The 14,628-nt window shown below is 41.1% G+C and overlaps 1 protein-coding gene across 4 annotated transcripts in view; it reads right to left on the bottom strand.

Annotated features, from left to right (window-relative positions):
* Positions 1 to 2,865: 2,865 nt before the first annotated feature.
* Positions 2,866 to 14,628, bottom strand: part of Pik3ap1 (phosphoinositide-3-kinase adaptor protein 1) — a 116,484-nt gene continuing 104,721 nt past the window's right edge. Inside the window, exons 15-19 of one of the 4 annotated variants that reach the window (XM_078033644.1) lie at positions 13,516 to 13,586; positions 13,081 to 13,154; positions 12,109 to 12,227; positions 7,447 to 7,491; positions 2,866 to 5,894 (exon numbers count right to left, since the gene is read on the bottom strand). In XM_078033644.1, the coding sequence (XP_077889770.1) occupies positions 5,824 to 5,894; positions 7,447 to 7,491; positions 12,109 to 12,227; positions 13,081 to 13,154; positions 13,516 to 13,586 (380 nt within the window). In that variant the 3' untranslated portion in view covers positions 2,866 to 5,823. The remainder of the gene's footprint in view (positions 5,895 to 7,446; positions 7,492 to 12,108; positions 12,228 to 13,080; positions 13,155 to 13,515; positions 13,587 to 14,628) is intronic. The other 3 variants (XM_078033554.1, XM_078033685.1, XM_040272662.2) reach the window with 3 other exon arrangements.

Below are 14,628 nucleotides of genomic sequence, written 5' to 3'. Positions count from 1 at the left end.
AGTGATCTTTCTAAAAGGAAGCCGGATTATATCACTCTCTTGCTTAAAACACTACTTGAATATTGAATAAATTATGAAATCACCACTAAAGTTTTCATCTGCCAGACACTATTCTGAACTCTTCACATATTGATTCGATCCTCAAAAAATCCTATGCAACAAGTACCTTTACTACATTCACATTACAGAGGCATTAACAAGCACAAGCTTATTAAGTGGGCTTGCTGAAAGACCAGACTATGAAGTCTGATCCCATAATCAGTCTTTTTCTGCTAATGAATTATGAATTATACGCCATTTTAAAAAGTGAAATATTACCTGCATGGTCTGGCGTGGACTGGTATCTAACAGGTACTTACATCAAGAAAAAAATAGAGCATGATTTTATTTTAAATGGTAGTATGTTTGTTTACCTGTAGAAAACAAGCTGAAAGATTATGACCCAAACCACAAGTGGTTAATGTTCTACTTTGTACATGCCTGTAAATGTTAGTATGTTTTTTACAGTGTGCATGACTGTGTAGGTAACCAGGGAAGGGAGGAGTTTCTTGCTAAAGGATAAAGTCCAATTTCCGTGGATATGCACCTGCACAATCAGACCCTAATTCATCTCCCCAACTTTATTTCCCACCAGTCTCTTCATCCATGTGAAGAACAAGTTCTTTATAGTCTGTGCCTTTGTTTTGGATATTCTCTTAATCTAGAATCTTCTGCTTTGCCTTGTCATTTGACACTACCCTTCTAGGCCTAGTTGAATGATCACCTCTTCAGTGAGACCTTGCATAATGCCCTTAGGAAATTGAGCATCCCCTCTTTGAGATTCTAGAAGCACTTGGCATATTATGTCATAATTACTGGTCTATTTCCATTTCCTCTTCTGTACTATAGACAGACCTTTTTTTTTGATGGTAGGGACTATTATTTGTTGATCTTTGTCTTTGTTAGCACCTCCCCTCCCACCCTGTACTAAAGATTGAACTCAGAAGAGACTTGCACATAGTATGCAATCATGCACTACATCCCAAGTCCCTTTTAAAATTTTATTTTGAAACATTGTCTAAGTTGTGCAGGCTGGACTCAAACTTTCAGTCCTTCTGCCTCAGCCTCTTGAGTAGATGGGATTGTAGGTATGTACCAGCACACTCACTCATTTATCTATCTGCCCCAGCTACTAGGATAGTGCTGGACACATCATATACATTCAACAACTATTTGCTGAATGAATGAGTAAAGACATTAACAAGTGAAAAGTCAAATAGCATAGCAGGATTTAAAGAATGCTTTCTAGATAGCATAAGAGACATCATAAGGCAGTACAAGATTAATTGCTGTATGACTCGTACATCAGTAATTGCTATAGAAATCAGAGAAGGCATCTTATTCATCTTTGTATATCTTCCAAGCACCTAGCTGGTGACTTGCTTATAGTGGAAGTTTGGTAAATGCTGTGTGAATGAATAATCACAGAGCCTTTGAATGAAGTGATGATGGGCAATTGAAGAACAAGCAGTGCAAGTGCTGCATTAAGATGGATGAGTAGTTTCTTAAACATCCATCACCAGCTTCCACAGATCTGAGCCATAGCTCTTGCTGGGTTTTGTGGGGGAAATTGGGCTGGCAAATGCTTGGAGTTGTAGAGGACACAAGAAAAAGTATAAATATTATAAATAAAAAGTATAAAGTATTCATTTGAGAAAGATAGACTTAAAACCAGGAAACTTTACATACAACAGAGAACAAGAATAATAGTACAAAAAAGATGTGCACAATATGTAGCCAACAGATGTTATGTGAGCATTAAGAGCAATGACCAATGAGAAAAGGGGAGACTAATGGTGTATTTGGGAAAGTATAATAGAGGGCAGGGCTTGTAAGATCATTAGCTATTGAGCCTCTACTATGTGTCAGGAACTCTGGTAGGTTACCAGGGAAATGATGTTGATAAATGGCATCAGGTGATAATAAGTCTGATAGCAGCAAGTGTGGAATAGGAAATAAAGGAACTGGTTAGAGGAAATGAAATGTGGCTTCAGAGATCCTTAGAACCTGATGATTTCATAGCTAAAAAAGGGCTCAGGAGCACCATCAAAATTAGGGTTGTTTTGCCAAAGTAGGTAGTAAAAAACATCAATATATCTTATTCCACCAGATTTTCCATCTAAATAAATGAACTCCCTCATGCCAAAATAGGGAAGTGGCAGTGAAATGGCTGTACAGCCACTTGTAATTTTAGTAAGACTCAGTTTTGGTTAAAGAGCTTATGACAGGTAAAATAATCCAGAAAGCCACAACAGCGGAATTCACATAATAAAAAGATCCTTGGGCTGGGGATGTAGCCCAGAGGTAGAGACCTTGCTGACTATGTGTAAGTACCTTGGTTTGATCCTCAGCATCCTCACCAGTTAAATAAGGAAATCTTTGCCAGTTAAATAAGGCTATCTCCATGCTTCTTCAGAATGAAGACTTCATCCTTTGCCTTAGACTTGAGCTTACAGAGTTTCATGGACTTATATCTCTCCACTTTATGATGATAAAACACAGAGCCACATAGGTGAGTCATGTGAAGCCATCAAGTTAGGAACAGACTAAAATAAAAACTAGGCTTCCAGACTTCCAAGCCCACATTCTCTTAGGGAAGAGAATGCTCATACTATGTCCATGAATAAGACACTTCTCCCACACCATGGGGTTCAATGAGCTTTGGAGGGCTAGCCTAGAAGTCTATTTTTTGCTGATTCTATGAGAAAATGAATTCCAAGTTGTATCTCAAAATATGCATTTCAACCTCCCACTCCTCCTTTTACCACCCTGGTGAACACAGAAACTGGCCAGCAGGAATGAATGAAGACCATTTCACACTCTTAATAACTTGCTTGGAAATGAACCAAACAAAATTTATTTATCCAATCAAAGAAAATATTTATATAAGCAGATTTCTTAAAATTAGGGATTGATGTTTAGGATAAATCTTAGAATTATCCAAATTAACTACTTGTCTTTCTCAAAAATAAATACTACTAATCTTCCTCCACCGTGCAGCTGTAAAACTACACACTATTCATTGAAGGAGGAGCAGGAAAAAACAACTTTTACTTCCTGGAATATGGGAGAGGTATCTAAAAATCCCAGCTATTAAAATGATACTGGACTGATTAGGATCTTTTTTGTTAATAACAAAGCAAAGGAAAAAAATGAGGGCTGGGTAACCTGACTTGTAAAAATATTCATTAAAGTCATCTACATTCCATCACTTTGTGTAATTATGGCAAAGCATAAGGGTTTATTCACATCATTAAATAAGTCAAGTTAAATTATTTGACAGCAACACAACCTCTTGTTCAGAATCTCTCAGTCTTATACTTTATGGCTTATTTAGTTGGGTTATCTGCTCCTGGCTTTTAACATAAGATGAAGGAACAGTGCTGGCCTAGTAATTGGAGGCCAGTCTACCTTCTAAACAGGGGCAAAAGTAATCACAGTGAATATGACCAATTCCTTCCCTTTCTATTAAGCCAGTCTGTAAAATCTTGCAGAAGAACGGTGGAAGCAGAGCTGTCTCCCAAAGCATCATAGAGAATACTCTGGAACAGTCTACTTAGATACTGCTTATAGTTTAGATTCTGATCCTCATGATATTCACAGTCTATGGTTTTGTCACATAATGTGTTCCTAAAAAGGTATACAAATGCTTTGAGTATGTGGAAATTAAATAAGTTTATGTTATAATGTGCAGTTTTCTTTTTAGAAAATAAAATTTTCTCCTCAACATTAGCAAAATTCTTTGATAACACAATACAATTTTTTAATCTAAATACTTCCTTCTTTTATATGCAGCTAACCAGCTTGGATGTTCAATGAGGATCCACTGAGAGCCTAAGACTTGTCACTTATGACTGGGTACCTCTGATCAGTTCCAACCATGTATAAAGTGGGCCACATTCATGAGACACAGGCTTCTCATCAGCATTTTCATTTTGTGTCTTCTACTTATTTTAATATAAGAACAAAATGCAGTAAATAATAAAATATTGCACAGTGATGCTAACACCATCGGCCGATATAGATTTTACCATATTATTAATCATGCTTATTCATCAGAGTATGCACAAAAACTGTTTGGCATTCAAAAAGAGATTTAGAGGTACCGAATATTTTAAAAGTATCTCTTATCAAAATCAAATATTTTTTAGATAAAAGACTGTCTATAAAAAACAGGAAGAACAACCGTATCAATATTGTAATTTCTTATTTTTTTTATCTCACATACTTCTGTTTCTCCCCAAGAAGTGATAAAGAAAGCAAAGGGACCTTTGAAGGCATATTCACAGAATGGCTACCATGTGCCAGGCGCTACATAAGATAATCGGTGCAAACACTCTCAATATGGTGTGGCCAATACTGTATTTTATATCAAAACCAAAACCAAACAAAACCTAAGACTCCCCCAGAAGCTCCTAACTTCAATAAAAGTTCTTGTTTGCTGTGCTGAAGAATGAGATTGAGAAAGAACCTTTAATTATTAGAAAAAGATCTGATAAAACTGTATTTAAATGGCCCATTAATGATGTGTTTTTTATATATCTGTGAGGGATTGGAGAATAAGTCTATTCTCTGATCTGGTCTGAAACCACCAGATTTCTGATATTTTTAAAGCAACAGTTAAGATACTGATTTTACTAAATGTTTAAGCATCATTAAGGATGTGAGCTTTAAAGGTATACTTGTTTGATGGGGACTCAAAACTCATGACATATTTAAGTCTCTACTTTCTCTGCACAAACAGATTTACCAAGCCTGGTTTAATAATAAGTCTGGAAGAAAATAGACAACTATTACTATTTTAGATTCTTTCTCCCTCTTTAGACTCTTCAGCAGTGTGTGTGGGGTGGGGGGGAAGCCAAGGTTCTTCCTATCTCTTTATAGCCAGAACTAAGACTTAGGAAGACAAGAGAACAAGAAATGGGCTCCCTGGAATCCCAAGCTTCAGGTTCTAACCACTTTCAGTGGTTCCCTGACAAACATCACTGTTTTGAAAATATAAATTTCTAAACTGGAAGAGCTACTTGGTAGTTCCATGCCTTGGAGATATGGAAGAGAAAAGCTTCTAGAATGCCAATAATCAGTTGCTGGCGAATTTCTACAATTAGGCATTTCTTGAAGGAAAGAGGGACTGTCCTTTTGGATGGAGAGTGTAGTAACCTAGAATCAGCAGACCCAGATTCTAAACCTTCCTCTTCTTCTAACCAACCAAGCACTCTTGGTTCTAGACTTGTAGAGGACCCTAGATTTGCCTTCTGTATAAGAAGAATTAGGACTAATTTTTTTCCAAAGTCTTTTTCAGGTTGTTTGTATATGACTATTTCTACTCAAACACACTCCTGAACATACAGGAAAGTAGAAGAATTATTTTAAATTAGGTCACTTCTTTTCTTACTTGAATACTGAAAGTCTTATACTCCCTTTAGAAATTAGACTGGACTAGCAAATACATAGGGACTAATACAAGTGCACTGCCATATAGTCACTTATAAAGTACATTTCTGATCACTCTTGTTAGATTTCTGATATGAGAGATTTGAGGTAAGTGTCCTGATTGAGTCTTCATCCTTTTGGCAAATAAGAAAGAGGATCAAAATACTTGACGATGGTGAATCAAGTCCTTGGTTTTCACTTCTTCATTCCTCTTCAAGGATAACCCAAGCCAGCAGGGTTGCAACAATGTCAGCAATGAGACTGGATCTTAAAGTCAGCAGTCATGCCAGAAAACTCAACATGAAGTCATCATTAACAGGCTGGAAATTGCAAGTCTTAAAAAGGCAGGTCTTAGGAGACGGAATCAGCGACCTCTGGGTGGAACAGGTGGAGGAGGAAGGAAGGTCTCTCTGGCTGGTGGTCTGAAATGAAAGATAAAGCAACTCTATTTTAAACGTAACCTGATTAAATACCTCTTAGGCATCCATGATTTGGGGTAAACTTTGTGTAATATACAAAGGACAGATCCCTCAATTAATGAAACTGGACCCACCCTGAAAGTGTCTGAGTGACATGCATGCCAGCGGTGGCTCACAATCCTGGCTGCACATTAGAATCACCAGTGGAGCTTTTAATAATGCCAATTCCCAGATTCCATCCGAGATGCATCCCATCATAATCTCTGGAGGACATGGCTCAAGCATTGAAACATTTTAATAGTGTCCCTTCTGTAACCCCAGGGCCATATATGAGATAATTAGGGAGAGCCAAAGCTCCAGATCCCACTAGCGGATCCTAAATCAGCAACCCTATCTCACTCATTTCTTCCTATGGAAACCACAATGAAAGCTCCTGCCCAAGTCTTCCCTTCATTCCCTCTGCTTCCCAACCAACTCTGGTGCTTCTTGGTGTGAGCACACCCCCGCCCCCCGCCATGCTGTGACATGTTCCCTGCTCTTGGGAACTATGTTTTTTCAGTGGCCGTTTTCTCCTGATATGTTGACCTTACCACACCTAAATAATAATGAAACCCAGATCTTAAAACACCAGTGATTCAAATAGGCAGCCAGGCAGGAGCCCACGTGTGGTAGGGAGGCCTGCTGAGAGAGGAATTGAGAACTTAAGTCTGCTGCTCAGAATCACCTCCTGTGGGACCATTAAGTCTTATTTCAACTCTGCATTTGCTTTCCTAAAGCCCCTCTCTGTGTTATTCTGGAAGGTTTTTGTAAGGTCCTAAATTACACTCCAGGTAGACCAGGGCAAGTCTATTTACAGATAGGTTCAATGATTACAAATGGCATTTCCACATGTGTGCTGTAAAACCAATATTTAATTCTCTTGGAAGCAAGTCAATAAGTCCAGAAAGAGAGCTTTGTCAGATGCTGTAATTGAACTCTGCTACCCGGGAGTTGCATACTCGAGGACTGAATGAATCAATGAGTAAATATTTACTAAATGTCTCCTGAATATTAGTTTTACGTAGGTCAAGGAAATGAAAACGGAGCTGGGAAGTGCAGGGCCACTTCAGGAACAAGGTAGAAGTAGCAATGAATAACCACAGAAGGACCTCTTCCTGCCCTGCTCCCTGAGATAGATGGTTTTGTGTTTTTGACGCTGAGTGACTGAACTTTATCCAGTGAAAGTGAAAGGGTGGTCTGCTCCCATTCTCCCCAACCTGCCCTATAAACTGTGTGTTATAAGAGAACAATGAAGGTTGAGAAACCCTCCCTCCCCAAACATCTTCCCTCCCTCCCTCCCTCCCTTCCTTCCTCTCTTTACAAACATTTGCCTACCATGCATGTACTCCTGCATGTGGTATGTAGCAACAAGTAAAATGGGCATGGATTTGGCCCTTAAGATACTGTAAATGTGTAGATGAGACAGACAATAGCCCAAATCAGACACTCTGTTGAGTGTTTTGATAGGGGAAGCTAAGAACCTACAGGAACATCTAGTGGAGACATTTATGCACACCTGTGTGTGTATGCAAATTCAACTTCTCTGAGACTGTCTTCTCATCTGGAAAACAGAGTTAATGACACCTACATTAGAGTATGTGTGACATAGCAATGACAACTGGAAGTAGATAGCACAGTTTGGGGCTTAGAGTAGGCACTTGAGAAGTAAAGCTAAAATTTTCACTATGAGGATGAAAGATTAGTCTAAGATCTTTTCCCCAGAAGACTGGTACTTTATCTCCCTCTACAAGACACAGTTCCCTCCCAATGCCTCTCTCTCGTTCTGCTGCCACACGCCACAGTTGGGTGGACCTGCGAGCATGCCATATCACGCTTGCAGAGCTTCCATGCTCATCTACTGTGTTTCATTCTGATGAGCAACTCCTGGAACAGACTGGAAACCCCATCTGGGAGAAAGGGACTTGTACACGTATTAGAACCTGGGAGGTAGAAAGGTTCTAGATCCAAATGGGGGAGTGGTCTGTGGAGAGCCTGCCTCTCCAGAACACTGGGAAGCTGAAGTTGGAGTTGACTGATCAGAGACATGTGGGCATTGGCCTCTTTCTCCTCCCTGTTCAGGGTGACAGGTCACTTATGAAGACTTTGGTTCACACATCGTCAGCCCTCAGTCCTGAGGCTGGTTAATGTTCTTTTAAAATAGGGATCCTTTCTGGTATGCCTTTGTGTGGTCATTTACTCTATTAACCATAATTTTTAACTTCCCTAATAGTTAATATGTAGCTATGTCCCAAGTCCACTCACTTCCTGACCTCTCCAGTCCCTCGTTGGATTTCCACAGACCTTGTTCAGTCAGAAACTAAAGGATTAACTCACGGGGCTGCAGGAGGTCTCCAGAAGCAGGTTCTGGTCATATAGGTCACAGGGTTTTCCTTAAATCCAAGTGTTGGCTAGTGATGGCATCTCACTAGTGAATGGCCAAATAAGTTCAAAACAAAAGGGAAATACTTAGTGAAAGTTTTCCTTTTTCCCCTCAACTGTGAAGGACATTACCTACGCAGAGCTGACACTGTCCCACCCTAAGGGGTCTAAGGAGCAAGGGAAATGCCAGGCAATGTTACACCACACCTGCTGCAATCCTCACCACCATCTTCCTTCTTTTCTTTGTTTCTTCAAATAAATGTACTGGGAACTCACAGTAGGTGAGTGCAGAAGCTCCTTCTACTGTCTGCAAACCACCAGCACCATGGTGGGTGGCTTGATGGCTGTTTTAAGGGCTTAGTAAGTCCAACCCAAGCTGTTACAATGCATCCATCCATTTACACAATAAATATTTACTAAGTTCCTAATACACGCCAGTGTATTTTTAGGTATTTAAGTGCATCCCAGTTTCCCCTGTGTCAGGCACCAGAGGAAACATTTAAAAAATTAAATCAAAAGTAGTTTTTCCTCTTGCAAGGTTCACCATCCATTTGAGGAGACAGGGATGTAATAAAGGTTGCAATGTGGATTAGAATAGAGGTATTTGGGGAAACAAAAGTAAAAACACTCTGCATGGAAACATCAGGGAAGACTTCCTAGAAGAGGTAATGTTTGGACTGAGTCCTAAAGAATGTATAAGCAGAAACTGGAAGGGACTAGAAAGACAGCTTCCCAGGCAAAAAGAACAAATTGAAGAAAGAAAACAGTACAAAATAACACAGATTTCCTAATGGGTTGGAGCATAGGTGAATATAGGAGAGGAATGGGACTTAATACACAGACTTAAATCCGAAGGCTCTTAAGCCAGGAAATGACATCATCAGCTATTTCTGTTCTAGAAAGTGCATGCTGGTTGCATGTGGAGGAGGGACTGACGAGAGGCAGGGAGGTAGGTGTGGGCCTACAAGATGAACTTAGGCACTGGCAGATGGGAAGGAGGGGGTGGCTCTGAGAGCTGACAGAGTAGCAGAATGGGCAAAGTCTGGAGTGGGGAATCTTGAGGAGGACTCTTGGGTTTGGGGCTTAGAGAAGAGAAAGAATGACACCACAATCCCAGACTGGGAATGCATGAGAAGGAGGCAGCTTGGGCCCAGAATGGTTGGTAGGCTGGTGAGCTCAGTTTTGCACAGGCAGTGTCTGACATCCCTGTGGGGCATCTGGGTGAAGATCCCCAGTCAACATCAGGAGATGAAGATGGAGATGACAATGGAGGTATGGAGGCTATCTGCTGAAGGCAATTCAGGTTCTGGGCATAAAACGTGGAGTGAGCCCAGGATTGGACTGGGATAGTGTGGGATCAAGACTGTACCGGACAGTGCAGCTTGAGTGGGAATGGTGGTTCAGGAGAACAAGGGCTGACAGCAGTTGCTCATTCCCAGATCTGAGAGTGAGATAGGGACACACAGCCTCTGCAGCCTGCCAGCAGGTCAGTCATCCAAGCCATTCAGGAGAGGAGCTCACTTTATTCCCTGCTCAAAGTTTTCCTCATTTTATTATGAAAATACATGCTTACAATACAATTGCATATTTGCAAATGTTATTTCACACCAAAAAAAAATGCGTGGAAACCCCAACTTCCATCAATTACAGGTTTCTTTGCAAATGCTGTCTCTTTAACAAAGAGTATTTTTCCCCTTTTCCTCCCATCGTTTTCACAACATTCTTTCAAACTCCCGATATATAATTCATCTGCCATTGCTTTTTAGGTATTTAAGTGCATCCCAGTTTCCAGTCTCTAGTTTCTGGAACCTTGATCACTCTCTTTTTCTCTTCCATAAACAAAATCCTACAAAATCTTTTATAGCTATAGTTTCAAACTCGACAACTCTCTCTCTCTCTCTCTCTCTCTCTCTCTCTCTCTCTCTCTCTTAGTTGTAGATGGACACAATACCTTTATTTTATTTATTTATATGTGGTGTTAAGGATCCAACCCAGGACTTCACACATGCTAGGCAAGTGCTCTACCACTGAGCCACAACCCCAGCCCAACTCTTTTGTTTTAACACAATTAGACAACTGCTCCCAAAGTCCTCAGCCTTCAGGAATAAAAGGTTTTGGATCTTGGGTCTCCTCCTCTGTCATGGAGACTTTCTTGACACAGTGACTAAAAAACTGTCCTAAACTGGGTGTGTTAGCACATATATGTAATCCCAGCAACTTGGGAGGCTGAAGCAAGAGGATCATGAGTTCAGTAACCTCAGCAAAAGCAAGGCACTAAGCAACTCAATGAGACTCTGCCTCTAAATAAAATACAAAATAGGGTTGTGGATGTGGCTCAGTGGTCAAGTGCCCCTGAGTTCAACCCCCTATTACCCCCTCCCCCCCAAAAAAACTGTCCGAGAGTCAGCTATGCTCAGGTATGTCACCCAACTTCAAGCCCCAGTTTCTGCATCTGCAAAATGTGATAACATTAAATATCCATCTCTTAGGGTTGTGGAGAGAATTAAACAAGATAATGTATCTACTGTGTTTGATATAAAACCTGCCACAATAAATAATGGCATTTATTACCATAATGGCTCTTAATAAGGTGCCTCCACAATCACCAGCTAATTTTCAACCAGTAGAACATAATGCAAATTCAAGAGACTGGACTAGATTAGCACTCAGGTTCCTTGTAGAGTGGTGATATTCTAATATGTGCCCTCTGGTCCACACCAGGAAATACGCCTGTCGAATGTGGTGTGGCTTGGGGCCGTAGGATGTTTGAGAGGCAGGTGTCAGTTCATAAATGTTGGTGGAGCACATGCAAAAGTGGTAAAAAGCAAAGAAGAAATGGAAAAGCACAAAATTGGTCTCTCTTTTCAGAAAACCAGAAGAAAAGCCTCCTGGTTACACATCCTTACAAATTCCACTAATGAGCTTTATGTTAAAGTTTCAGAATGTACAAAAACATCCTGGGTTTGTGTGTGTGTGTGTGGGGGGTCCTCCTTTCTTATCCCTTGCACCTAGCATATTATATTTTAAACATCAAAGAATTAAACTCCTAAGACAATTAAAGGCTTTTATTCCCAATGGCTCCTTTCTGTATCGGTGGACACACTAGCTAGCTTTGACCACTTTTTCTGTTACTCCATAAAAGACTATAAGAAGATTCCTACCAGAGGTCCAGTACCAAATGCATAAAGACATACATCAGAGCCTAGTATATTAGTCACACTCTTTATGCTAATGCTCATCTTCAAATCTCCGGGTGTTTGCTCTTCTGCATAAGACATGCCATTCATATTTTTGAACTCTTAACATAGGCCATGAACTCGATCCTTATAACGCAGTGAGAGACTTCTGATAGTGACCACATTTTATAGAAAAGAATATTGAGCCACATAAAAGTGCAAAAATTCATCCAAGCACTGAATTCATCAGCTGGACACCTGGCCCCAGGAGGGTAGCTCCGGAGCCATGTGCACACCTAACAGGCCAGTCTGCTTCCTCCTTCATTTCATTTCTAAGTCCTTCTTATCTCCTGTTCCCAAAGACACTATCCCCACAATACAGTCAAGCGAGTTCAATATTAAGGACTTGGATTCTAGCCAAACATAGACTTTATTTTAAGAGTTGACATCTGTCAATGAATTTCATTTATGAAGAAGTACATTTGCTACTTAAAGTATCTGCAACTAAATAAAGTTATCACCTAAGTTAATGAAAAGCCCACGCTGAAAAAGTTGGCATTTCAGGTAGCTCTGTCCCCTGAATCCTAGCCTTCCCTGATATTTCATATCCGCTTCAATGTTACCTCTGGGAGGCAGCTCGAGGAGGCACCCTGGGAGGCCTCTCAAGGGGAATAGTAAGTGGTCCATCCATTTGTGTGGGGCCCGGACTACGACTTCTAGTAACTTCGGGGACTTCATTGTCCTACAGCAAAGAAAATGAGAAAGACAGGTGAAAATTACATTAAACCACCCACATAGCTGGACACCCATATCCCCACCACCCATCAGCCCTTCTTGGGCTTTGACTGTACAGGTGTCTACAAACTGGTAATCAACCCAGAAACACCAGGCAGCTTTTTATGTCTTCCTGGAGTAGCTGAAAAAGATAATCTGGCCCAAATTATCACAAACTCCTGGACTTGAAATCCTCATTGCTTAAAGGAGGCCAGAAATGGCCTCCTTTGACCTGTTCTCAGGAGATTTCAGAGTCGGTGGTGACGCAAGTGGTCCCTGCTGCTCCTCCCAGCCACTGGTCACTAGATCAGGGTACACAACCTGACCCAAATTGGGCCAACTTGGAGTGGGGCCTCAGCCTAAAATTCCTCTCTGCCCAGAGGCTTTCTGGGGACTGTGATACTGCACATATGGAGAAGCAGGAAAAGCCAGAGTACAGGAGAGAAGAAAGCCAATTTGCACAAAGAGGCAGAGACCAAAGAGCATTTGGCTCTGGGACACACAGGACACACACATTTGGCCCTGTCCCTCTGGCAGACCTTGCAGCTCCTGATCTGGGCCCCTGCATGATCCCTGCCCCTGAATCTCCTGAGACTCACCCAGCTGCTTCCCATAGATACCCCTTTTGGCTTAATTAGTCTGAATGTTTCTGTCCTCTTCCTTCCTTCCACTCCTCCCTCTTCTCTTCCTTCCATCATCCCTTCTTTCCTTTTAAATTGTGGGAAAATTCACATAACCGAAAACCAACCCATTTTACAGTGAACAATTTTGCTGTCTGTCTAGTCTCAAGACATTTCATAGCCAGGCATGGTGACACATACCTGTAATCCCAGATCAGGAGGCTGAGGCAGGAAGATGGCAAGTTCAAGGCCAGCCTGAGCAACTTAGTAGGATTCTATCTCAAAAATAGGAATAAAAAAGGCTGGGGATGTAGCTCAGTATAGAGCTCACCTAGCATGCATGAGGCCCTGGGTTCAATCCCCAACATGGGAAGAAAAAAATTTTATCACCCCAAAAGGAAATCGTGTAACCATTAGTGCCCATTAAGCAGTTTGTCCCCATTCCCCGCCTCCCACCACCCACTACCAACCACCAGTGGTCTTCTGTCTCTCTGGATTTGCCTCTTTCTAAGATTTCACATAAATTGAATCCTCTAATATAAGACCTTTTGTGTCTGGCTTCTTCACCTGGATTTCAGTCTCTGGCAATGAAACAACACCTAGCACAGACAGCTGGGTGGGAGTCCCAGTTCTCACCTCGTTGTCACCCTCCATCCCGCTGCTCACACTCAGGAGGCTCCGTGTGCTGGATCGGTTACTTGTGCTACCTAGAGGGTAAGAACAAAATCAGCCAGACGTTTGGATTCTCTCGGGAGGAAAGGAAATGCAGAGCTCTAGCATTTATTTATTTTTATGGAGAGAAACAATACATAAGCTGTGAACACAGGATTCTTCCAAATGTGTCCATCGTATGCCCTTTTATCAGAGTTCAGTTTTTCTTTCAGCATGAGATGAAATGGTTCACTTTTTGATGACCACTCTTGGCTTAATAGCTGCCATTGACTGAGGGCTTACCACACGTTAAGTGCTTCAGAAACATGATTGTCATTTAATTCCCTTGAAAATCCTATTTGATAGGAGAGCTTTGATTTGACAGGCAGGGAAGTAGAGGTGGTCTCATTCTAAGTTGCTCAGTATCTCTCTTTTTTTTTTTTAAGAGAAAGAGAGAGAAAGAGAGAATTTTTAATATTTATTCTTTAGTTTTCGGCGGACACAACATCTTTGTTTGTATGTGGTGCTGAGGATCGAACCCGGGCTGCACACATGCCAGGCAAGCGCGCTACCGCTTGAGCCCAGCGCTGCTCAGTATCTCTTGAAATCTGCAAGCTAGTTTTGTTGCTGCAGTGCTCATTGAGAAAGTCCAGGAAATGAGTGTATGAATCACACATGCATACACCCCTTGTATTAGTTTTTTGTTTAGTTTCTTTGTGGTTCTGGGGGATCAAACCGATCAAATCTCATGCATTCTAGGCAAGCATTCCACCATTGAGCTAGAGCCCCAGCCCCACATACCATGCTAATTAAGGGAGAGACACTTGGATGGAAAAAAAAAGAGGGGGAGGGTATGGGGATGTAGGTCAGTAGTAGAGCACTTGTCTGTCATGTGCAAGGCCTTGGGTTCAAACCCCAACACCATAAAAACAGAAAAAAAAATGCAAAACACAAATTCAAAAGTATAATCTAAGCTCATGGTAGAAACTGTGACTATGTGTGTTTAGGTGTTTAGGTTTTTAAGTTGGGAATTCATCACCTCTGTCATTAGATAGCACTACCCAATAGAACTTTCTAGAAATGTTTCATTGTGGGCTA

Source organism: Ictidomys tridecemlineatus, chromosome 1 (assembly GCF_052094955.1).
Source record: "Ictidomys tridecemlineatus isolate mIctTri1 chromosome 1, mIctTri1.hap1, whole genome shotgun sequence".
Classification (NCBI taxonomy): domain Eukaryota; kingdom Metazoa; phylum Chordata; class Mammalia; order Rodentia; family Sciuridae; genus Ictidomys; species Ictidomys tridecemlineatus.
This window is presented reverse-complemented; position numbering and strand designations above follow the sequence as displayed.